The sequence below is a fragment of the Centruroides sculpturatus genome, unplaced genomic scaffold (genome assembly GCF_000671375.1).
Source record: "Centruroides sculpturatus isolate CEXI.00-Female unplaced genomic scaffold, Cexi_2.0 scaffold1469, whole genome shotgun sequence".
In the NCBI taxonomy this organism is placed as follows: Eukaryota; Metazoa; Arthropoda; class Arachnida; order Scorpiones; family Buthidae; genus Centruroides; species Centruroides sculpturatus.
In genome coordinates this window covers 115,390-141,761 of record NW_019385635.1, presented here as the reverse complement: position 1 = coordinate 141,761, position 26,372 = coordinate 115,390, and the positions used below count along the sequence as shown (strand labels likewise).

Genomic DNA, 26,372 nt, shown 5'->3' with positions numbered 1-26,372 from the left:
GTCTTGTATTCTTATTTTCTGATCATCTCTCATATGTCTGCTTTCAATGCAGCCTATCCCTACTTTTATTATGTATCAATTTTGATTCCAAAGGGATGTTGTGGAATCAATTTTGATAAAAATTAATTTGTAGTTAAACTATATAGAAATTATCATTATAATTAAATTCATGTAAATTTAAAACTGAAATTAAAATCTTACAGTTTCAAATTCAATTGTTATATAATATATTCTGTCTTATAATGTTAATTTTAAAATAACATGAATAAAATTAATATCTTATTCGTATTATTTATATATATTTTATTCATACATAAATAAAAGAAAGAATGAAGGTCATTTATTACAGTTAATCCAATATAATGTGATGTATAAAGCCGAAATAATACACCTCGCAATGACAATCTACCATGCAATGAATCATTTGTAAATAATTATTTACAAGTAGTTGACTTAACTGCGTATCTACATAATTTTTCAACTGGTCAAAAATTTAATGTCTACCTTTCTTGTTAAGTCATTAGGAAATGAAATAACAAATATCAAACAACTTTGCAATGACTATCTGAAAGGATTTACATAAAATTCTTGTAAAATGTTTGACCTTGTGAGCAATGGAAGAGTGGATTAGGTTTTACTTTTTAATGTTGTTATATATCAAAACAATAAAAAACCATCAATAATCGTAATTTATGAAATATTCTTATTTAAACTTTTTTTGAATCCATTTGTATTAAAATTTCTAAAATAAAAACAAAAAGATAACCAAAATTAAACTTACAGGATTAGGAAGCCCAAGTAACAATCGTAGCTGTGATATAAATACTTCCATCACTTTTTTCATATCAATGTCAATCCTTCTAGGAAGAGTAGCATTTTCTTTTAATGGAGGTACATTATATATTAAAAATCCTCCCCAACGTGGTGATAAAAATGCATTTGTATCTACCTGAGATCCTATATATATATATATTAAAAAAAATTTGTTTTAAAATTTCAAACTTAAAATATTGTTTTACTGTTGAAGATATCCTAAATGTTGTGTTGAACTAAATATAGAATTGTCAAAAAGTCCATGTGCAGTTTTATATTTAAGATATACAAATATTAAAACTATGCAGTAAATGATATTTGAGAGACTAACTTTTGAAATTTGTTACATATACTACTATAAACTAGACCGTAATCCTATTTTCACCCACAGAATGGCCTTTATCCTACTGAAAATGGCTTCCCCTTTCAACAATACAAGCCAAAATCTATCACGTTTGAAGTCACCTGTCTACAACATAAGTATAGGACCAAGTAGTTAAACATTGCTTCAAAATGAAAGCCTATTGTTTCTGAGAAAATGATATTTTACTTTTACTGATAACAACAACTTGTCAGAGAACATACAGTGTAATAACAGAACAGGAAATTACAAGTTTCAAAATAATTTAAACAAACTTATTCTTTGATATGTATGACTTGTATAATGTGAAAGAAATGTAAATACATTAAAAATAAATAAATATGTTTACCAGGAAATGCAACACTGATATAAGAAAAGTGGCTTTAATACAGCTGGCTAACCAATATAACAATAGCTCATTTCATTTGAAACAGGCTACATCATTGACCTGTTTATCCAGATGTAGTAAAGTTGCTTTATCAGGCAATATTTCCAACATATCAATCACTTTACTAAGTCTGTGACAACTCATTAAGAAAGAAAATATTCAGTTATAATTCATTATAATTTTGAATTTAATGACTGCTATAGTAAACAAATAAATATCATTAAATTAAATTTTTGCATAGGTATAAACAGAAACTTATTTAGTAAATATTTGAAATAAGATAAGTTAAACATTTTTGTCGCATTGTTATAAATTTTTTTAATTAATATGGCAAAATGTAATAGTGTCTATGTAATAGACATTTTTGTACTATTGATAGAAATCCAATAATCATGTTTTTGGAGATATTGAATTCTTGCAAAAGTTTAAAAACATACAGTGATATGTACTTGATAGCTTACTGTTCTCTCGAATTAGTTCTACATCCTTCAGAACTTTGCATAAAGTTGCTATTTGAGCTTTTACACCTTGTTTTTACTACCTTAATTAGCCAAATTTTTTATACGTTTTAACAAAAATAATTTTTTCTACAGTTTTACTTATTTTACCACACAGTTTTAATAATTAGTTATTTCAGCTGTCACTATAATTATTTTTAGTTTTTACTGATATACATAATAAAATAAGGACTGAAGAGGGACGTAGAGCCCGAAACGCATATCCATTCGAAATTATAGAAAATAAATCTTAGTTTTTCCATCAAAAGGAGTTTTCCTGTATGATTTGTTCTCAATAGCAACTTTACGCTAAGTTTCAAAAGACATACATACAGTGAAGTGTTGGGTGGATCTGTTTTTCAAATAATTGTTTGAAACTTGATACCATGTTCAAAATTCAATAAAGAAACTACTAAATTGAGGAAACCAATAATTTCATTTAAGTAGCAATGTTTTCAGACTCGGTTGGTTCATCATCAACTTGTCATATAAAACTTAAACTATAATTTTTTTTATTATTTTTATTATTTTGTTTTATATAAATTTTAAATGTAAATTTTGGATTTAAGTTAATCTAAAATTAACTATCAATTATAATTTGTTCTTTCTGTATGAAGAGCTGATGATGGACCAAATGGGATCAAAAATATTACTTTTGAAACAAATATTGGTTTCCTAATTTAGCAGTTTATTTATTGAATCTGTTTTTCATAATTAGTTACATTTTAAAGTTAAATGCGATTGATAACAAGAAAGAAGTTAAGCATGTGCAGTATTAATAGTGATGTCAGATAATGGGGAATGAGATAATCTCTAAATTGCAGTTACCAATTTGTCTGCTTATAATACAAGTAATTTAATTACATTTTGTTTATGCCATTTTCAACATTTTTAATTTATAAATTAAGCAATGATTTTTTTTCACTTTTACAGAAATCAATATGATTAATTATACAGATTCTTCAGAAAATAAAAATATATATTAAAAAATATCTAAATAAATATAAAATCAAAACTGCACATCACTCAACATTCAAGTAATTATCATATTCAAAATTTACAATACTAAAATCTTTTTAATTACCTTTTTCATCATATATTTGAAGAGGAGATTGAGCTTGAGATGGTATGTAAATGACAAAGTTTAAAGATGGATTAACTGAAACATGAGATCCTGAAAATATAATTATGAAAGCAAATAATAATAAAATGTGTATTTACATATAAAATAAAAATAACAAATTGTAAATTAAATATATTATTTATATTTTATTTCATAAATTTATTATTTTTTTCTCATTCTTTAGTCTTTCAGTAGTAGTATTCAATCTTTTACATCTTTGAAATAACTTTTTAGTAAATATTCTCTTCAATATCTACCTCATTTTTATTTTTCTTTTGCCCATTGTATCAAATTTTATGGTTTATTTCACACCCACCAGATTCTGGACATAACTTCCTATTCATGCAAAAAACTTGATAAGAACCAGATGTAAACTGTTGACTCTAGCAAACAATTTCATAATTCTATCAAAGCTTATAAAATCAAGTGATTTTGGGAATGGAAAGTAGTCTGTCCTTCCCAAGACTATTCTGAATATACATACAAAGTTTCATAGGAATCTATTCAGCTCTTCTCGCATGATACAGACATGAAAAAATTTTATATATAATAATAATAATATGAAATGATTACATATAATAATTTCATAATTGTAGTCTTCTCTCCAGGTCAGTTTTAGCTGGTTGATTGATCACCAATCACCTAAATACGATAAAATAAAAATTATTTTTATTTTATTGTATTTAAGATAACCAGAATATGGATTATTATGCAATTCAACTTTATTATATAACTGTGAACTGACATCCCAGTAGCAACCAGCTAATTTTGCAGGTCAACCACCTAAGGGTTTTTTCTGGGGAAAACACTGAATCAAATTGATTAGTTCTCCTACCTAATTTTGCTTCAATTGGGTTAATGATAGATGGCAAATGATCAAATTCCAAAATATGTTCACCAGACCGAGAATTCGTTTTCGTCTGAATATTTAAAAATGTCATATAATGTAACTGAAAGTAAATAAATCTGGTTCAATGAAAACAAGCAACATTAAAATAATATTGAGAGAATACAAATAACAATTAATTCATTATGTACAATATTAAATTAAATTTATCTATGTTACTTAAATAATATTTTAATGAATTTTTTAAGGTAATTAAAACATTTATTTTTATTTTAAAATATCTGCCATTTTTTCCTGCTTATTTGTATTTATTGTAAATAAAAAAAAATATGAAATTTTTAAAACTGAACTGTTTATGACAAAATTTAGACATTTTTAAAATGTAATAATTAAATACATAAACAAAATTATAAAATATGTGAATTATTATTATTATTTTTTTTTTTACTCTTCACCTGTATGCACCAAGAGGATCTTTTCAGGTGCACTTTTGATTTTCCAGACTTGATACATAGTTAATGTTTCAATTTTAGAAACATTTTCAAAGTTTTAATTATTCAGTTATAAATTAATACAAAATTATTTTAAATGAGGAATATTTTGTTTATTAAAGAAAGCATCAAAATAAACGGAAACTGGTTGAAAAAATGTTTATAATCATTTCATTGTATTTTATATTCAATTTTTGTTTGCATTAATGAATGAATATTAAAGTCTACTAGTGGTTTAATCACTGTATGTTGTAATAATATGCAAATTTGTGTCGGAATGCGTGATAGTGGTGGAGCCAGCAACATCAATAAAAAGTAGATATTTGTATAAAGCAAAAGTATCTTAATCCAGTTGTGCATTTAGAAGTGACAAAGAATTTAACAAAAAAGCAAACTGTCACTGTTCTTGAACAAGGTCTTATTTATAGTAAAATGGTGTTAAAATTTGTTCTCCACTTGTTCTAATTTAGTAATATGGAATATATTTTTCAGGTAATATGTCCATTCATATACCTATATTGATTTAAAACCATGATTGATTTAAATGCATGAATTAAAATTTATGCATTTAATACAGGTTTTAAATCAATATAGGTATATGAATGGACATATTACCTGAAAAATATATTCCATATTACTAAATCAGAACAAGTGGAGAACAAATTTTAAACAGATTTCTAAATTTTTAACAGATGTTCATTGATTTTATATTGTCGTGGAAATCATCTTTTTATTGTCGGGAAAAGTGCATTTGTAGTGTAAACAAATTTTTTAAGGTATGTTTAAATTGTATGATGTTAATTTGTAAATTTCTTATAAATGTAATTGTCATAGTATTCGATTATAATTTTATAAAAGTAAATATAATTCATAATACTTATTTTTTAAAAAAGATATTAAAAAATGCTTTATTACATGTATATGTAAGCAATCTTCAAGTCTGTTGACATCCAAAGGTATGTCCCATAATCTATTTATCTACAGATGTTCTTTTCTGTATGGTATTATATTTTATGTATTCTTCTTTTATTACTTTAGTTGACTGATGAGGGGCAGAACTAGCCCGAAACGTGTAACAATACGCGTATCAACTGAATAAAGATGGTAAAATGCCAAGTGTTGTAATTTGTGACACTTATTTGTGTTTGAGAAACACAAAAATATATTTGTATGTCGTTAATGTCTTTGTGAAATTTGACTTGCAACCAAACTAGTGGTCTCTGTCATAAGTCAAAACATACTTGTATTTGATTAGAAAGTTTAAACTTTATGTAATAATTTATATGCCAGCTAGATAGTGAGGTGGTTAACTAATAAATAAAAGTTTACTAATATAAAAGATAACAACAATGAGATACAATATAATACTACAAATACAAGTTAGCATGATCAAATTTAACTCTATTTACACCTCTAATCTGAGAGAGAAAGTTTACAGATATCAAATGTACTACTTCAAATGTTGATCAATTGGTAGTCTTCTTCTGTAGCATTGAACTCATAGAGGAGGGCGATGAAATAGCGGAAACTATCTTCTTATTTGGCAGCGCATAAAGTTAAAAAGTTCTCGTCTAAAGATTTGTGTGTTTATGGCATCTTCTATGGCATTTTCATATTGTGGAGGACTGCTTGTTGTCTGTGGCCTAACTCTTCTTTCTTAGACTGAGGGTCTCTTATGGCACTTTCCAAGTTCTCGTGGACTGCCTTTTAATTACCTTTTTCATCATATATTTGAAGAGGAGATTGAGCTTGAGATGGTATGTAAATGACAAAGTTTAAAGATGGATTAACTGAAACATGAGATCCTGAAAATATAATTATGAAAGCAAATAATAATAAAATGTGTATTTACATATAAAATAAAAATAACAAATTGTAAATTAAATATATTATTTATATTTTATTTCATAAATTTATTATTTTTTTCTCATTCTTTAGTCTTTCAGTAGTAGTATTCAATCTTTTACATCTTTGAAATAACTTTTTAGTAAATATTCTCTTCAATATCTACCTCATTTTTATTTTTCTTTTGCCCATTGTATCAAATTTTATGGTTTATTTCACACCCACCAGATTCTGGACATAACTTCCTATTCATGCAAAAAACTTGATAAGAACCAGATGTAAACTGTTGACTCTAGCAAACAATTTCATAATTCTATCAAAGCTTATAAAATCAAGTGATTTTGGGAATGGAAAGTAGTCTGTCCTTCCCAAGACTATTCTGAATATACATACAAAGTTTCATAGGAATCTATTCAGCTCTTCTCGCATGATACAGACATGAAAAAATTTTATATATAATAATAATAATATGAAATGATTACATATAATAATTTCATAATTGTAGTCTTCTCTCCAGGTCAGTTTTAGCTGGTTGATTGATCACCAATCACCTAAATACGATAAAATAAAAATTATTTTTATTTTATTGTATTTAAGATAACCAGAATATGGATTATTATGCAATTCAACTTTATTATATAACTGTGAACTGACATCCCAGTAGCAACCAGCTAATTTTGCAGGTCAACCACCTAAGGGTTTTTTCTGGGGAAAACACTGAATCAAATTGATTAGTTCTCCTACCTAATTTTGCTTCAATTGGGTTAATGATAGATGGCAAATGATCAAATTCCAAAATATGTTCACCAGACCGAGAATTCGTTTTCGTCTGAATATTTAAAAATGTCATATAATGTAACTGAAAGTAAATAAATCTGGTTCAATGAAAACAAGCAACATTAAAATAATATTGAGAGAATACAAATAACAATTAATTCATTATGTACAATATTAAATTAAATTTATCTATGTTACTTAAATAATATTTTAATGAATTTTTTAAGGTAATTAAAACATTTATTTTAAATTAAATTTTTGCATAGGTATAAACAGAAACTNTTATTATAATTATATATATACTTTCCGCCGTCTAGCATCATGCTACGGACAGTTTAGGCGAGCTATCGTCTGTACAGTATGTAAATTAGGTACCGTAAGTCTAATACAGCACTGTAATTTTATACATTTCTTGTGAAAGAAACATTTCTTATTCAATGGCAATTAAAATTATTTATATTAACGATGTCTCCAAAGTTCAGCGAAGTTTTCGCTGAAAAATAACATCAGAAATTGCGGCTGCGGTTTGGTGCGCTGTTCCGAGACGAAAACAAACTTGAGCAACAGCGATGTCAAATGGTGCACACTCTGTAAGTAATCCTACAATTTTTTGTTTATAGCTTACTTTATACAGATTATTTCCAAAAAAAATATATGTATTTTGGAAATGTTGAGTCGGATTAATCTAGAATCGATTAATTTTATGGAAGAAAACCTTTCAAACAGCCGTAGTCTGTAAACTTCACACGTGTCAGGCTGTGATTCCTACAAAATTGATTCATAAAGAACAGAACGTATCTACCGTCTTATAGGGGATCGACTGTATAGCAATTTTATAAGAGTCACCTTTTAAGCTTGTGTAGTACTGGGATAAATGCTTCAACTGGGAGACTATGCTCAATGAGTAGTGCATTAGACATGTCTTTTAAAGTTTCATAGTTAATTTTTCAATTTTAGAAACATTTTCAAAGTTTTAATTATTCAGTTATAAATTAATATAAAATTATTTTAAATGAGGAATATTTTGTTTATTAAAGAAAGCATCAAAATAAACGGAAACTGGTTGAAAAAATGTTTATAATCATTTCATTGTATTTTATATTCAATTTTTGTTTGCATTAATGAATGAATATTAAAGTCTACTAGTGGTTTAATCACTGTATGTTGTAATAATATGCAAATTTGTGTCGGAATGCGTGATAGTGGTGGAGCCAGCAACATCAATAAAAAGTAGATATTTGTATAAAGCAAAAGTATCTTAATCCAGTTGTGCATTTAGAAGTGACAAAGAATTTAACAAAAAAGCAAACTGTCACTGTTCTTGAACAAGGTCTTATTTATAGTAAAATGGTGTTAAAATTTGTTCTCCACTTGTTCTAATTTAGTAATATGGAATATATTTTTCAGGTAATATGTCCATTCATATACCTATATTGATTTAAAACCATGATTGATTTAAATGCATGAATTAAAATTTATGCATTTAATACAGGTTTTAAATCAATATAGGTATATGAATGGACATATTACCTGAAAAATATATTCCATATTACTAAATCAGAACAAGTGGAGAACAAATTTTAAACAGATTTCTAAATTTTTAACAGATGTTCATTGATTTTATATTGTCGTGGAAATCATCTTTTTATTGTCGGGAAAAGTGCATTTGTAGTGTAAACAAATTTTTTAAGGTATGTTTAAATTGTATGATGTTAATTTGTAAATTTCTTATAAATGTAATTGTCATAGTATTCGATTATAATTTTATAAAAGTAAATATAATTCATAATACTTATTTTTTAAAAAAGATATTAAAAAATGCTTTATTACATGTATATGTAAGCAATCTTCAAGTCTGTTGACATCCAAAGGTATGTCCCATAATCTATTTATCTACAGATGTTCTTTTCTGTATGGTATTATATTTTATGTATTCTTCTTTTATTACTTTAGTTGACTGATGAGGGGCAGAACTAGCCCGAAACGTGTAACAATACGCGTATCAACTGAATAAAGATGGTAAAATGCCAAGTGTTGTAATTTGTGACACTTATTTGTGTTTGAGAAACACAAAAATATATTTGTATGTCGTTAATGTCTTTGTGAAATTTGACTTGCAACCAAACTAGTGGTCTCTGTCATAAGTCAAAACATACTTGTATTTGATTAGAAAGTTTAAACTTTATGTAATAATTTATATGCCAGCTAGATAGTGAGGTGGTTAACTAATAAATAAAAGTTTACTAATATAAAAGATAACAACAATGAGATACAATATAATACTACAAATACAAGTTAGCATGATCAAATTTAACTCTATTTACACCTCTAATCTGAGAGAGAAAGTTTACAGATATCAAATGTACTACTTCAAATGTTGATCAATTGGTAGTCTTCTTCTGTAGCATTGAACTCATAGAGGAGGGCGATGAAATAGCGGAAACTATCTTCTTATTTGGCAGCGCATAAAGTTAAAAAGTTCTCGTCTAAAGATTTGTGTGTTTATGGCATCTTCTATGGCATTTTCATATTGTGGAGGACTGCTTGTTGTCTGTGGCCTAACTCTTCTTTCTTAGACTGAGGGTCTCTTATGGCACTTTCCAAGTTCTCGTGGACTGCCTTGAATGGCGGGCAAGTCACCTTTTTATCATCATCAATTGAAGATTTCTATGGTCAGAATTTAAGTTTGCAGACGGGATGTGTGGGGACGTGAAGAGGGGGTGACTCCAGATGGATGTCAAATTTGTAGATATGGTCTTGTGGGAAAGGAAGTCGATTTCCTCGAAATGTAAAAAGTTTTCGAACATGTCTTCCTTTTTGGTAAACAAATTTGTAAAACCAAATACATTTCCCATGCTAATTACTTAAATAAATCCTGATTCTCACAATTGCATCATTAATTGTTTTTTCATACAATCATTAGAAAAATTAAGATTTTTTTTTCTAACATACTTCATGGGATAAAAACTGAAAAATACTTTCAGTTATTGATAAGAAAACCATGGTAAATATCTTTTTGCTTGCATGCTTTGAAGAATACAAAAAAAAATAATAATAATAATTGCAGTAACAAATATTTAGATAATGCATTTTAAATATTAATGAATTGTTTCTTTCAAAAGAAATGCAATTCATTAATTGGAACTTTATATTTAAATTGAGCACTAAAAACGTGCCAGAAATGTTTTAATATGAAAAGCATCTTAAAAGGACTATTGGCACAATTATTATTATTAACATTTAAATTTTATTATGAATACATACCTGACTATTAACATTGACATTTCCTAGAATTGATAATTTATCAAGAAATGGCTTGACATATTCTGAAATAATAAAAAGTCATTTAAGTTTTCTTCTCTTTTATATTTTGTTCTGTCTTACATAATAAAAACTTTTAAAATAATATAAAAACACTCTTACCAATTGTACTACAGTAGAGCGTCGATTATCCGAAAGAATTCCAGTCGGCAAATTAAATTTCCGCCAGTGCTGTGGCACTGCAATCTTTAGCTACTCAAATATTTTACGTTTTTTATACTAAATTAACTTCTGAAGTATAATTTTTTTATTGTTTTTATATTTTTCAATATATTTATTTTGTTTGTACAAAATAAAAAAATAATTTTTAACAATACAATAGTCACGATTATTATTTTAAAAAGTTTACATTAGGCTTAACATCGACGAAAATTCAACGCGAAGCGACACGCAACAGAGAAAAATTTCAACATGGGATAGGTTAATATATTTTTTCGTACATAATTGGTTATCCAAAATATCGATTTTCCGAACAACCCCGGTCCCCAATTGATTCAGATAATCGACGCTCTACTGTATTAAATTAAATAAATAATTTGATTTATTATATTTCTCTAAATATATTCTGATTTATTAAAAATGTGATTGAAGTCATATTTATATTATCAATACCGTAATTATCAATAATAAAACACTTTATGAAGCTGAGAGTCCATCATTACATTTATATTAATAATATATATTAATAACTGATTAACTAACTCAAATTACACAAATGAATCAAATAATTAACTAGAGACCTCATGCAATTTTGTTGTATTGAGATAAAATTGAGACAGAGCCAGTAAGAAAGAGATGATTCTTGCACCTGCTGAACATGGAAGAAGTGATTCTTGCACTGGCTAGTCATGGAGAAATGCTCCAATAGCAATCTGCATTGATTGCTTTGTTCTTGTGTTTTTTTGTTCATTTTTTCATCCTATTTTCCATTTTTTTTTTGTCTTCTAAATTCCATTAGATGTGCTCAATTGTATCAAGGAGCTTGAACATTTCACTTTGGCATTACTGTATCTCAAAAACAAAGTCACACACCCCTATTTTTTTATTGTATTTTTGGATTCCTCATTGCAATTAATGGAAAATGGCAAAGTTTTATCAAAATCAGTCAATCAAATTTTTGAGAACTAATGCAATTTTTTAAGCCATATAGAATAGACTTCACTAATGCTCCACCTCAAAAATATAATTTCACTTTTATCATTCATTATTGCTTAAAACCATTTCTGTTATAATTAACATTTTTCATGTGATAAAAATCCTACCCTGGTCTCATTCCATTCAGGCTTAAATATTTTGTTTATAGTTAACTTGATCAATATTGTGACTTTTCTGTTATTAATAATGTCTTTCTTATGCTTCTTTTGTCACTCCTATATAGTAGTGTGTTTGTAAATCATGTTAAGGAATGATATATATTCCAATTTTTTACATTCTTTCCATGGGTTTCTATCATTTGCATAAATACTATGTAATGTAGAAAATGAAACAATTGCAGTGTTAACGGAAAACAACTTGTTGACCTCGACAAATTACAAATTAGATTTTCCAAACAAATTCACAGACCCATTAAAAATTTAATATCAGATTTGATCAGAAGTAACTTGGATGAAGAAACAATAAATACTTGATTTAACTGTTTAAATAGGAAATTTAATTTCATAAACTATTATTTATCATAAGTACACTACTCAAACTTTCAACTGAAGTTGAATGCCATTTGAAAATGTGGAATGAAAGCAAAATTAACAGTAGCCCAAATTGAAAAGAATTTTTTTTCTGGAAAAAATTGGAGATGACTTATTTTGGTAATATACTTGAAAAAAAGAATTTATTATTAGAGACAGAAATAAATAAATCCAAAAATGGAAGAAAACCAACATTATATGCTCCAATAGAAAAATATATGTAAAAATATTATCTATATACAGTAGTGCTTCATATAACTTACACCTTGAACAACGGACTTTCTGCAAACAAGTGTGAATGATGTTTCCACTCTTTTGCCGTTGCCAATGACAATCTGCTATTTTTATAATATATTAGTACTATTAGAATATATTATTAGTATATCTGAAGTACAGAGCTCCCGTTGGGATTTGGCTTGCTCCCTTGTTTATTACGTACATCACCTCAGTGCAGTGTATTTACATTTATTCAAGTGTTGTGCAAATCATGGCTTCAAAAAAACAGAAAGGTGATTTCAATTGAAACAAAGCAAGACATCATCAGGAGGGAAAGTTGACAAAAACTTCCTTTTTTCTTGGAATTTTGTTGGATGATATTAATTTTGTATAAGTTAATTGAAGATACAGACTGTCCAAAAACATATACCAGCACATTTCTTCAGTAGATATAAAGGCCGAAAATCCCCAATGGAAAGGATGAAAAACATGAAGATGGCTGTAAGACCCATGAACTCTAAGTTGAAATTTATCATTTTAATTAGATATTTTTCTGTGTTTTTAAAGGAATGTTTGTAAACTTGACGGCCAAGTAACCTAAAAAAGAAGGTCAGGTCATCAAAAAGTTTTTGTTCTGGAACACGTGAAGTGAATAAATGGTGTCTACCAAAAAAGTTTTTTATATTTTTTGGACAGTCTGTGTCTTCAATTACTTATAAAAAAAAAAACTTCCTCATCAAATGAGGAGAGGTTCAGGAGTTTACCAACACTCACTATCCAAACACAGTTGAGGCCAACAGGATCAATGATCTCTACAATGACACCCTTGCCCGTCATTTCTGACAGGTGTTGAAGAAGAGAGAGAAACAGACCACCTTGAGCATGTTTTTCAAGAAGCCAGCTGCCAAAAAACAAAGGATGGAACAAGAGGAGTTGACCTTGCAAGCTCTGGTAGCCTCTCCTGAATCTGACTCCGATTAAAAAACAATAAAAACAGACGTGCTGCAATGTGTAAAAAGTCTGTATCTGTATGAATGTGTGAAGAAAGTGTTCCTCCACGTCTTCCTCAACATCTGACTACTCGGCATAATTGGTGACTACTCCATTTTCATTTTTTTTTATGGTACAGTAAGGTTATTTTATGCTGTGGAATGAATTATATGTTTTAACATGTATTTCTATGGGAAAATGCGTTTCGTACAACAGACTTTTCACTTAACGGATGTGCACTTGGAACGGATTAAGTACATTATATGAGGCACCACTGGTATATAGAATATGCTAAGGTAAAAACTATTTCCAATTTATTACAGTACTTGCATATGAATTACATTTATGTTTTACACATCATTTTGAAGCTTACTTAATTTAGTTGAGCTCTATTGCATCTAACTTATTGTTTCATTGCACTTAAAATAATTAGAAGCAAAAATACTTTTAATTTTGCTCTTTCCATAGTGGTGTTCCTCCTGCTATTCTGGCTGTTAAAATTACCTCATCCTGTATAAAAATACTTTTGAAAATAACTTCGATTTGACAATCTTTTATCGATTTCCAATTATTTTTTAAATTTCATTTTATTACAGAAAGATTTAATCAAACATTAAACACCTTCCATCGCCGAGAAATGTTTATTTAATGAAATACTAACTTACTGAATTAACATTTTCAGTCTCATGGAATAGGCCATCCTCAGGTGTAAATGAGTTTGAATGTATTTTAAAACTGTAACAATGAAATGTTTGAACATTATACATTCAAATTTAAAACAAAAATAATAGGTAAATTAGGAAATAAATAACAAAATAAAATGTACTAAATACAGTGAAGCAACAATAATATAAATAATATAATAAAATAAATAAAACAAAATAAAATAAAAATAAAATAAAATAAATACATAAAAAAGCATAAAAATACAAGGGCAGGTACAGACTAAGAATTCTTAAATTTTAATTTTTATTTTATGTAGAGTTTCCTGAAAGAAGCTAATCCATCCGCATCTCTAACATTAATATGACCGTCCTTTAATTTACTTTTATATATTTCAATTTTTTCTTCCTGCAAAGCTAATGATGGAGAATGCATAGTCTTGAAGATAGTTGCTTCACTCCATTTAACTACAGTGTCCTCTGTTTGTGCTATACTTGACAAAACTGTGTTGCAGTGCCCTTTATTAATGTCATACTTGTGTTATTTAAGTCTAACAGCTAAATTTCTTCTTGTGACTTCACATAAGTCATAAGAATGGCAACAAGCAGAGGACTCTGTAGTTAAATGGAGTGAAGCAACTATCCTCAAGACCATGTGTTCCCCATCATTAGCTTTGCACGAAGAAAAAATTGAAATATATAAAAGTAAATTAAAGGACGGTTATATTAATGCCAGAGATGCGGATGGATTAGCTTCTTTCTGGAAACTCTACATAAAATAAAAATTAAAATTTAAGAATTCTTAGTCTGTACCTGCCCTTGTATTTTTATGTATTTATTTTATTTTATTTTGTTTTATTTATTTTATTATATTATTTATATTATTGTTGCTTCACTGTATTTAGTACATTTTATTTTGTTATTTATTTCCTAATTTACCTATTATTTTTGTTTTAAATTTGAATGTATAATGTTCAAACATTCCATTGTTACAGTTTTAAAATACGTTTGAACTCATTTACACCTGAGGATGGCCTATTCCATGAGGCTGAAAATGTTAATTCAGTAAGTTAGTATTTCATTAAATAAACATTTCTCAGCGAGAGAAGGTGTTTAATGTTTATTAAGTGTTTTAAAAATGCTGAGTTTGATATTTAGTTACAAAACGATTATTGTGAATTAAACTTTGCTCAGGAGACCTGACACCATTTCTTTCAATAAAATGACGTCTACGTAAGTAATAAGTTTTCTTCAAGATGGCTTCTTTCTTGCCTTACAGGTAGGCCAGAAAGAAGCAAAAAACTATTCAATTGAACATCATTTGCTTAATTTGTATGCAGAAATGAATACCTAGCTGTGAAGGTATTTACATAAAAAATATGTAGATGTTGTATACCAAGAAATTTTTCTTTTATTTTCCCTATTTATTTTAACAATTTTTTACAGCAATATTTTGCTGGGTGCAACTAGTTTATAACAGAGCAAGATAACAGAAATCTTCAAACATCTTCATTTCTTCAGCTGTTATTACATTTTTAAAAAAAAACTGAATTTTCCATCTAAATTTTAAATTTGAAGATTGGTTGAAAGACTTTTTTAATCAAAATCAAATTTACTTTTAACCAATTTTCTTGAATCCATAATTATCTTAAAAAGTATTTTAAAATTAAGAATTTGACTTAATACTTTAGACATACCATCTACAGCTTGAACAATATTCCAATGCACATCATCTATAGAGGGCTGAGGCACAATAAGATTAAAAGTAATGTCAAAAGTAGCTGTTGCACTTAATGATCTCATGCTTTCTTTGTCAGGCTATAAAATAATAGAGAATAACTCACATTAAACTGTTAAAAATCTTTAAAATAACAAATTATTTTTTAAAGAATTCTAGTTAGGTTACAACTTTCAATAATAAAGTTAATAGCTTAAAAATCTTTAAGTAAAAATATGGAATAAACTTAATTTCAATTAAGCTACATAGTAAAGCTAGATCAATGATTTGCAAAGTGAGCACTATTGCCCCAGGGACAGTGAGTAAATCTAGGGGGAGAAGAGAGGCAAGGAGTGGTGGGGGCACTGGAGGGAGAACAAACAATGACTATAGGCAAGGGTTGGGGTCACTGACAACCTTTCCCTTTCCTCTATTAAAACAGGTAAGAAGAAACATTGCATTTAATGGTTTCCAGGTGTAGTGAACAATGTATGGTAAGGACAAAAAGTGCAAGGTTTATAGAAAAGCTTTTCTAAGAATATTTTCCAAGTCTTTCTCACCCAAGGAAAAATGGGTTGGGGCATTGCGAGTACTTTTGGGGGAGCATTGGTATAAGTTTATGGAACCAAGGGGCAGTGGCTCAAAAAACTTTGAGAATCACTGATCTAGATAATTAATAATAATAATTATGAAATTTATAGCAACACAATATCAACAATAACTTCAATAGGCTCCAGAAATAATTAGTCTATATTCCAAATACTTTTATAAAGCTAATCTGTTTAATGGCTACTATGAATAGAATAAAATACTATACAAGTATAATCTCTCCTTTCATATTTAATCTTTATATCCTTTAATATTTAATCTCCTTTCATATTTAATCTTAACTCCATAGATTTTAACTCTGCAAGTGAATGCCAAATAACTTTCCTAATAATTTATAATTACTTGTGTAATTCAGTTTTTCATAACTGTTCACAATACAATATTACACAAAATAAAAAATTTCATTACTACTTATGAAAATTTTATATTATTCAATTATAAACATTAATGTAAAGTTTTTACCTTTTAAAAATTCAGTTATCCAAATTAAATTATTACATGTCAATTTTTATTTAACACTTTCCAAATATTTTCTATCTTCCAATTTCATCTAAATTCAATTGTCCATTCAAAATTTTATATATTTTATTAATGGCTTTTATTTTTAAACTGAAGTAATATAATCTATAAACACATCATTATAATAAGCCAGTTAAATTATATGCAAATATAAAACTGAAAATTTTCAAAGTCAAATTTTAGATACCAGTAGAGTTAATTAATGATTTAAAAATTTGAATTAAAAATGTAATCATATAATTTAATTTTAACTTGTCAAAAGTTATACTAAAACTGAATCTAATTGATATTATGAAATTATATATAATATATATACAAGCAGCATTTTTATCTGCATTAGATTAAGTTGAAGACTAAAATGCAAACAACCTTTAATTCAGCAATTAATTATAATTGCTGGATTAATTAATTAAATATTTTCTTTTTATGGAATAAAATTATTTTAAAAAGTAATAAAACATTATATATACACACACACACACACACACACACACACCATATTTTCTCATTTAAAACCCAATCTTTGAATAATCCCTGGGAATAAAGATGATGCTAAAAATAAACTGCAGTCTCAAATACAGCCCAGGTTGAAAAGCATGGGAAACATGTTGAAGTATTGCACTATACAGAATAAAGTAGTTTAGAGAGACAGGTAAGAAATTGAACTAAAATTCGACCTCTTCAAATTGTCTACAGTAGAATAGTAATTTCCATTCTAAAGCTCACAGAAACATTTTTCTTGTTAATTATAAATACTGTCAAATATTGAACATAAGAAAGATACAATTGAGTTTATAAGTTGAGATCTTATCAGCCAAAGGATAATTAGAAAAATTCTAATTGGAGACAGTGAGTCTGAATCAGAAAATGGTTGTCAAGATCCTTATTCTGACAATAACATTAAAAAAGACACAAATGACAATCTAACAACTGAATCAGGTTAATTAAAAAAATTATTTATTTTAAATGTAGCTATAACTTATAAATACACTCAACAAACAGTTTTAAAAGTTTCAAAAATGTGTACATAATTTAGGTATTTCAATTTTTACTAATTCATCTCCTATTGCAATATATCTTCCACCCTGCTTCAAAAACCACAGAACTTGAAATAAACCACAGCAGATATGTAAATTTTAAAAATAAACTCTCATGATTTAATTAAGCAAATACAGTATTTAATATATTTATAATATCTTTTACATTATAAAGATTCATATTTCTTTCATAAACTTTTATATTACTAAATCCACTAAACTTGATTTTTGTTTCCACTGTAAATAATATAAACATTAAAGCCATTAAATTTGCAATTTAATATTGATTTTATTGAATTTTAATATGATAAATAATTATTTCTATTATTTTAAATTTCATTACCTGTTTCCGTTCTTTATTTTCAGTAGATATGAAAACTGTTTTTAAAATGTCATCTTTTACTAGGACAGTCTTCAACAATTTAGAAATGTCAGCAGCCAATTTTTCTTCTTCTAATAAATAATCATAAAAATATTTTATTTCTAATATTTAACTTAAAATTAAATCAATTATGTCAATTAATTTTTTTTTTATATTGAAAATACAAAAATACATCATCAAATTTATACCCTATATATTTATAAATTTATTCCATATTTAATATAATTGCAAAACATTCTGTTGATTTATTTGCATGGACATTCTGCATATAGTCATATATTTAAAATTATTGTCTTGTTTACAATTTACTCTTACAATATTTTAATTTATAAATACTTTATTACTTTGTTAAATTAATTGCTTTTATAGTTTATCATTAAAATCATTATATTTATAAATATATATTAACCATAACCTATATATTTATAAATTAATAAACAAAAATCAGTTACAGAAGAAAATCATATGAGTTAAATGTTGCTCTTTAGTATAAGAAAGTTCAATTCTAAGATAAAAGAAGAATTTTAATAAGAATGATGCACTCGGAGCCAAATTACGGTGTGATACAAAAAACATTGAAAAACGAACATTTTCGAACCCATTCTGGGTTCTGCATCATTCCTAGATGGATATTCAATTATGGAATGATATTTAAATAAGAGTTTGATTATCGATTATAAGTTCAAAAAAATTTACAAAAAACCGTGTCGCACATGCGCAACATGGCCTGCCTGGACACAACAAGTAGCTAGAGTAAGTTGTGAATCAATTCCTGCAGGCCAATGACAAAACCATCTCCTCTTTAAAATTTATGCACATAACTGCAATACTAGATTTAAAAATGTGCGTAGCCTCTAACCATTTCAGGTGTTCAGTGGGAGGTGCAGCGAGGAGGAGATTGGCCTGGGAAAAGTCAGCTACTATGTCAGGATCTGTTACATAAGTAGTGAAGGACATGGAGGTTCTCGCATGATGAATATCCACCTGATGTTCTTGTATTCTGATACCCACGGAACATTTACTAGAACCTATATATATCAGGTCTCTATCGCATCTATTATCCCTTAAAGAGACACTATACACTCTGGGGTATCTGCTGGGGTTAGGAGGGTCCTTCCCATTATGTAGGACGTTAAAAATAGTTGGAAACCTCATGAAAGTGATACATACCCGACATTTGACAACTTTGGCATATAAGGATCTTAGGTACGAATTAAAGGTGATGGGGATCCGTTCTATGTCACTGGGTTGGTTATTGATCGGCTGGTCCACCCCCTGTATGTGTACTGAATGTATTCAATGATAATGTTGTATCAGCCTACATGCAACTTTGTGGTAACTGTGTGCTCTAGCTATGCATTCTATAGATGCTAGTTCAATATCACAAGCCTGGGTATTGGAAGAATGTGTAAAGGCTCTATTGATTAAGGCTTTATAGGTCACAATCTTGTACAAAACCAGATCATACGATCCTACTGGTATGTATGCCGACATAGACTCTGGCTTATGATACACCGACGTGTGGATGTCTGAGCCTTCCACTCTAATATTTATATCTAGGAAGTGCACTTTGGTAGAGTTGGATTGTTCTATTTCCAGGGTCAACCCATAGGGATTATTGTTAAAAGAATCAACAAAAGCCATTAGCTCTGGTACCATCTTCCAAAAAATAATATCGTCAATATATCTTCTATATAACAGGATGTTGGGGAGGAAGTGGGGAAGACCTTGTTCTCCAACTGTTGCACCACCATTTCACACAGGTCCCCTGAAACAGGGCTTCCATGGGGACCCTTCTATCTTGCGTGTAGGTATCGCCATTGAACTGGAAGATTGAATTATAGCACATTAAGTGTGCCATTTCTAGCAGTTAGTTGTGTGAATTTTTATAACTTATATTATTGAAAAATTCCTATATAAATGCAAGAATTCATAAAAATTATTAATAAAAGTGGTAGGCATTATAAAATACTAATTCAAACAATCTATTAATTAAAATTTTGATTATTTTCTAATAAACTAATTGATATTGGCTAAGGTAAAGCTTTTTGTTTCTGCCTACAATATGATTTTCTATCTATGTGCTTATTGTAATTGAACACTATAAATATGAACTTGTGTAGATGTCTTGTTTACTACTAAAACAGTAGAAGATATGTTATGCATTGCATGTTTATATTGAGCAATTTGTATTGAAATATCAGGCATTATCTATAATTACTATGCCAAGAGAGTTTTATTTATTGGACTCATACTTGATAAAAAGCATAGTTTACTCAATACTACCAATTTGAACCAATTTATTTGTCTCAATGACTAAAAGAGAAAAAACAGCGGTTTTATTAAGAAGTTTAAATCATGAAATATTTAAAATTTAATTTTCTTCTAATTGTTATTTTTAGTAGTTTTTAATGTTTAATTTTCAATGTTTATCAGGGTTATCTCTAATTTATAAATATTTAGGATTAAAAATGTGATTAACTTAAGATTAATTGTGACAAAAATTATACAAATATAAACATCTAAAAACCCAATTTTTTGATTAAAACCAAACAATTGCTGAACCTTTAATTATTAATAATATAACCCAATATAATCCAGCAATCATTTGGCAATAATCAGCAATCAATAGCAATAAAATTTTTTAACAGTCTTATTTATTACTAATTTAAATTTATCACTGAACAAAACATTAACTTATTATTAACATTACCACTGATATTTATCTTAAATTCAATTATTTCCAGATAAATATTTATATATATGAAGTAAAAGCAACAAACCTGCATATTTATTAACACAAAAACTGGTGCGATGAACATCTACTAATGTTTCAAAAATTCCAAGATGTGATTTCTCAGATAAAATAAATATCTGTAAACTTCCAATACTAGGTTCCATTCCATTCTGATATACATTTTTGCTAAATTCTTAAAAAATCATATATAGATACTATTAAAATTTATGTAATATATCAAGTTTTAAAATTAGTAGAATAATGTATTTATATACAGTCCATTTATAATGTTATCAGGAAATATTTCAAAAAATATGCATCCTACAAAACAAAATGTTCCAGACCAAATTTGCCTGATATCAAGAAGAACACAAAACTACAGTGGTACCTCAGGATATGAAATTAATCCGTTCCAAAACTGAGATTGTATCATGAAAATGTCGTAAGGCGAATCATTCTTTCCCATACAATTACATGTAAAACCAAGTAATTTGTTCCAACACGAAAAACACACTCAAATTAAAGCTAAGTAGTACATTTAAAAAAAAAATAACTATAGTAAGGATACACTGAAAAATGTATTTTGTAGTTATAAATGTATAAATAACCATAATAGAATAATAATTGATTAAAAAAAATGTAGTTTTATTTGCACTTTACATTTGAGGATAGACGACGATGGAGGTGTAAACTGGTGGCGGAAGAGAGGGAGAAGGGAAATGATACTAAAACTTAACTTACATAACATAACGTAACAATAACTTAAAAATAACTTAGAAAAGATTTTAAAAAATTAGTGTTGTTTTATATATATTTTTAATTTTTATTCACTGCGTTTTGCTTTTTTCCTTCACTTCCACCAGCACTTTCACTGGATAAAGGTCACTTGTTAGAATATCTATCCAAAGAGGTTTGGCTTTGCCTACTTTTTAAAATGTTTCTAAAATGATTTAGGTAAATGTCATTATTCTGAGCAGCAATACTGCCAGTGTGAACCTTTTTGGGATGTTTCTTTTCAATAAAATTAGTCACTTCCTGATAATACCTCAAGATTTCCTTTATCGAGCAAGATCCTTCCACGACGAAGTAAACACACGGACTGAGACCTATGAATAGAAGTGAATAAAAAAATGGTGCTGCGAACTAATGTAACGTCGTATGGTGAGCTTTTGTTCTTATCGTGGAGCAAAAATATGTTCAAATTTCATGTCGTCATATCCGAAAATTTCATATGCTGGGGCGTTCGTATCCTGAGGTACCACTGTATATGGCCAGCCACAGTATCACAGAATAAATATAAAATTTAATATTTAAACTTACTTTATATTCAAATTACAATGTTTAATAATCTAATAATAAAATATTTTTAATTATTAAAGATGAAAACCTACCTGAAATGGACTGGCATTCATTTAAAATATTTTCTTCTTCTTTTGATATATCTCTCAGAGTTAAATGATATTTAACTTTTAATTGGTTTCCACTGTCAGAATTAGCCTCTATTAAACTTTGTTTTAATCTTATTTGAGCTATTGATTTGTCAGCAATAATTAATGTTACTGGAACAGAATGGACAACCTGAATATAAGAAATGCTCGTTAAAATTTAATTTTACAGTTTTTATTTTAAAAATACTTATCATGAAATCAACTTTCTATTATTTTTCATTTAAAGAAAAAAAAATCATTCCTTAATCATCAAATCATAATAAACAGACTCAAATACAAAACTCCATATATGACAGATAAACCATCCAGATTCATTTGTCACTTGGTCTTGGAATAACAGAATAAAGTAATAAAATCGAATAAATTAAAATTCAAATTAAAGTTTAATTTATTTGATGTAGAAACTGTTATTCTAAAACCAGTTGATGAACAACTGAAATAGTTTGAAAATGTTTCTGTTAAATAAAAATTATGGCTCATGATTCTGTGTGACTTTTTAAACATTTTTAAGAATTGCTACACAACTTAAGAAGTTGAATTTTTGATTAAACTTTTTTAAGATATCATTACCAAGTCAAACACTTAAACAGTTTCAAACATAAAACAAATAAATACATCCCAAGAACTGGTAACAGATTCAAATATAGATCTCATTTAACTTAGAAATGTTGTTAAAAATAAAAATTATCAAACAGCTAAATCTCAAATTAAAACATCATCTAATTTAACAAATTAATAAAACAACTAAATAATGATGTCATACAAAAAATTGCTAATCTTAATTAATACAAATTACAACAGATTAATGTTCAAATTTGGAGAGAACAGTATATAACTGCTCAAAGAATAAACACCCAACAAATTAAAAATTTCAACTTTTTTTTAAAATTTGAAAATGGGCTACATTGTACATACCGTAAGAAGTCTTTGAATAAATTGTTTTATTGAATATTTGTACCAAAAATGATTTTTGAACTTTTTTACTACCTAAAACTTATTTAATTCAAATCTGTTGTTGGTTCCTTTAACTTCAAACTAACCAAGTTTGATTATTTAATTAATTAATCTTGTTCCAATTCTCCTTAAGAACTTCTTAGAGCATCCATGTACTCAGACAGTATACTACCTCTAATCTGAACAAAGGGTAGACTTGTAATCTAGGACCATAAGTAAACCACTGTTGGGTCTCAACTCACTTAAGCTCTGTATGTTTTAATGACATAGAGAGCTTAGACCAAATTACTTCTGATAAAATCAGCCTATTTCTCTTCAATTCTAATTGTAGATAAACACCATTTTTTACTATGCACAAAAACATTTAATTGAAGGTAAAACATTTGACTCCTTCAGTTGTATAGCAATCCTTCAAAATATAGTGCATAAATGATAGAATCAATAGTTATAAAAAAGAAACTTAAACATTTTAAAATTTATTAATCAACCTACAAATTTGACAATAAAGTAATACAATTAAAATTTATTGAGAAAAATATGGACTTCAATCTATTTCTTATGACTTATTATTATTTTTAAACAGTTGTGTTAAAAATTAATTTAAAGTGTAAATTGATATTGGAAAAAATTATTTCATAATGATTTACCTCTAAAAATGGTAATTTTTCAATTTCACTGTAAGGTAAAGTAACTCTATATACTTCAGTTGTTTTCCACCAAAGAGGAACTCCAATTATTACAAAGACGAAAAAAAATACCCATATTGCATATATGGATGAAGCATCTATTAAATTGACAGTTTATATATTATTGTAATTTATTTTAATAATTTAAAATTATCAAAAAATAATCAATATTTATACAATATAATTAGTCATTACATAATAAATAAAGTTTTTAAACTTTAAAATTACAATTAGATTATTTACTTTAAACCATATTAGACAAATAGTACTATGATTTGATATGAAAAATATTTAATTTCTTATTAACAGATTATTATTTCAGTGATAAATTCTACTAATTAATATGTTAGTTTAGTTTTCACAATAATATTCAAACATTATTATGAAAAATAATAATTTAAAATGCATTTAGTTAATTTTATAATACAGGTATGCACAGCTTAACAACAATAATAAATTCTGAGAAATAAATCATTAAGCAAGCATTATAGAATGTATTAGCAACATAACCATGAAATTCCAGTAATATTCAATTTAACAAAACTAACTTTTCAGTCATGTTTTAAAGGTCATCCTCGGATACACCCTTTAGAAGAGGGGTGTCCAACATACGGCCCAAGGCAAGTTCCAATGCGGCCCAATAAACGTGTAAACAAAACCGACAAATTGTCTAATTTTTTTTATTTATTTATTTCGACGGCATAAACTCAAAAAATAAGTTTCACAAAGCTGCAAACTTTTATACATATTTTATTTTTGAGTGAAAAGGAAATATTTTCAAATACTTGGAGATGTGTGAATGATGAAAGAATACTAAATAAAGCTGAAGTTGTGACTCAAAGGATTATAGACCAAAATTTGAGAAAAGGAGCAAAAAGCCAAAAGATAAAAAGTAGTGAGAAAGGTTAAATAGACTTTCTGTTATGCAAATATTGACCCTTAATTTTCCAACCTTCCTCACCACTTTTTATCTTTTGGCCTTTCTCTCCTTTTCTCAAATTTGGGTCTATAATCCTTTGAGTTCCAACTCCAGTATTATTTAGTATTCTTTCCAGCATTGCAAGTTTGGCTAATTTCCTCCAAATTTGGCTACCCTTTTTTAGTTTGGCATAAAAATTATAACTTGGTGCATTGGCTACTTTCTGGGTTACATATTATTCAAAAATATATTAGTCAAATAAAAATGCACTTTAAAATGGTGTTTTGTCATTTTTTTGTTTTTTATTAATTAGAGACCCAGATAAAACAAATATTTGTGTTTTTCAAATAAATTTTTGTTTGTCTCCTTTATAATAAATGAATTTATCTATTTACAAGTAAAAACTGAAAGTGTCTGTAGAAGTAATTTTTTAAAATATCCTTTTTTGTGATAAAGTTTTAATACTTATTACTATAATCTAGATATGTTAATCTTTAAATATACTTGTATATTTAAGGATTGGGTCACAAATATACTATATATACTTGTGGCCCAAAACTCCATGACTTCTTCCAATGTGGCCCAGAGGAACAAAAACGTTGGACACCCCTGTTTTAGAATAAATGAATAGAACAAAATTCAAAGCAAAAAAATGTTCCATATTTTGAATTATTTTCTATTAATTTATTATAAAGTATATAAGTGAAGATGCAAAATGCAGAATTCAATTTAACAAAACATTAGTTTTGTTAAATTGAATTCTGCTGGAATTTCATGGTTGTGTTGCTCATTAAATTTGTTTCTAGTTTTGATTCGGTTACATCATAGAATGTATTAATACTTAGACAAACCTTATATAGTATAGTCTACTAATAATAGGCTATTTGTAACACAACTGTAACACAATGATAAGTATTTATAAATCCAAACATAAATAAGGTGTAGGTAGCTAAGAATTTTTTAGCTCATTATAATCTTATGAGATATCTGTCATATATGTAAATCCATCTTTAAGCAGAAAATCTATAAGCAGCACATACCTGTAAAACTATGTTGATGATGACTTAATTTAATATTCACAGTTTAATAATATGTATATTATGATTATAAAGCTATCTCTAAATTATTATTCAAAAAATAAATTTTACTTCATTGTTTAGTACGACAAATATTTAAAATAATTATTTTATAATTATAATTATTTTAAATATTTGTCTTACTTTATTAAACTTATAATTATTACTTAAATGTTCCAACATCAAAATTATGGGAGACATTAAAAGAGATAAATATTAATAACATGCTTATTAAAGCAGTTAAAAAGTTATATAGAGGATCCATAGCAAAA

The 26,372-nt window shown here is 27.3% G+C and overlaps 1 protein-coding gene across 1 annotated transcript in view; it reads right to left on the bottom strand.

Moving 5' to 3' along the window:
- The window catches only part of LOC111640771 (GPI transamidase component PIG-S-like), a 66,692-nt gene that overhangs the window by 19,300 nt on the left and 21,020 nt on the right, over positions 1 to 26,372 (bottom strand). The window contains exons 6-14 of the mRNA XM_023386827.1: positions 24,067 to 24,203; positions 22,409 to 22,595; positions 21,064 to 21,210; positions 18,242 to 18,351; positions 15,714 to 15,834; positions 10,407 to 10,468; positions 7,110 to 7,224; positions 6,236 to 6,325; positions 782 to 957 (exon numbers count right to left, since the gene is read on the bottom strand). Of these exons, the coding sequence (XP_023242595.1) occupies positions 782 to 957; positions 6,236 to 6,325; positions 7,110 to 7,224; positions 10,407 to 10,468; positions 15,714 to 15,834; positions 18,242 to 18,351; positions 21,064 to 21,210; positions 22,409 to 22,595; positions 24,067 to 24,203 (1,145 nt within the window). The remainder of the gene's footprint in view (positions 1 to 781; positions 958 to 6,235; positions 6,326 to 7,109; positions 7,225 to 10,406; positions 10,469 to 15,713; positions 15,835 to 18,241; positions 18,352 to 21,063; positions 21,211 to 22,408; positions 22,596 to 24,066; positions 24,204 to 26,372) is intronic.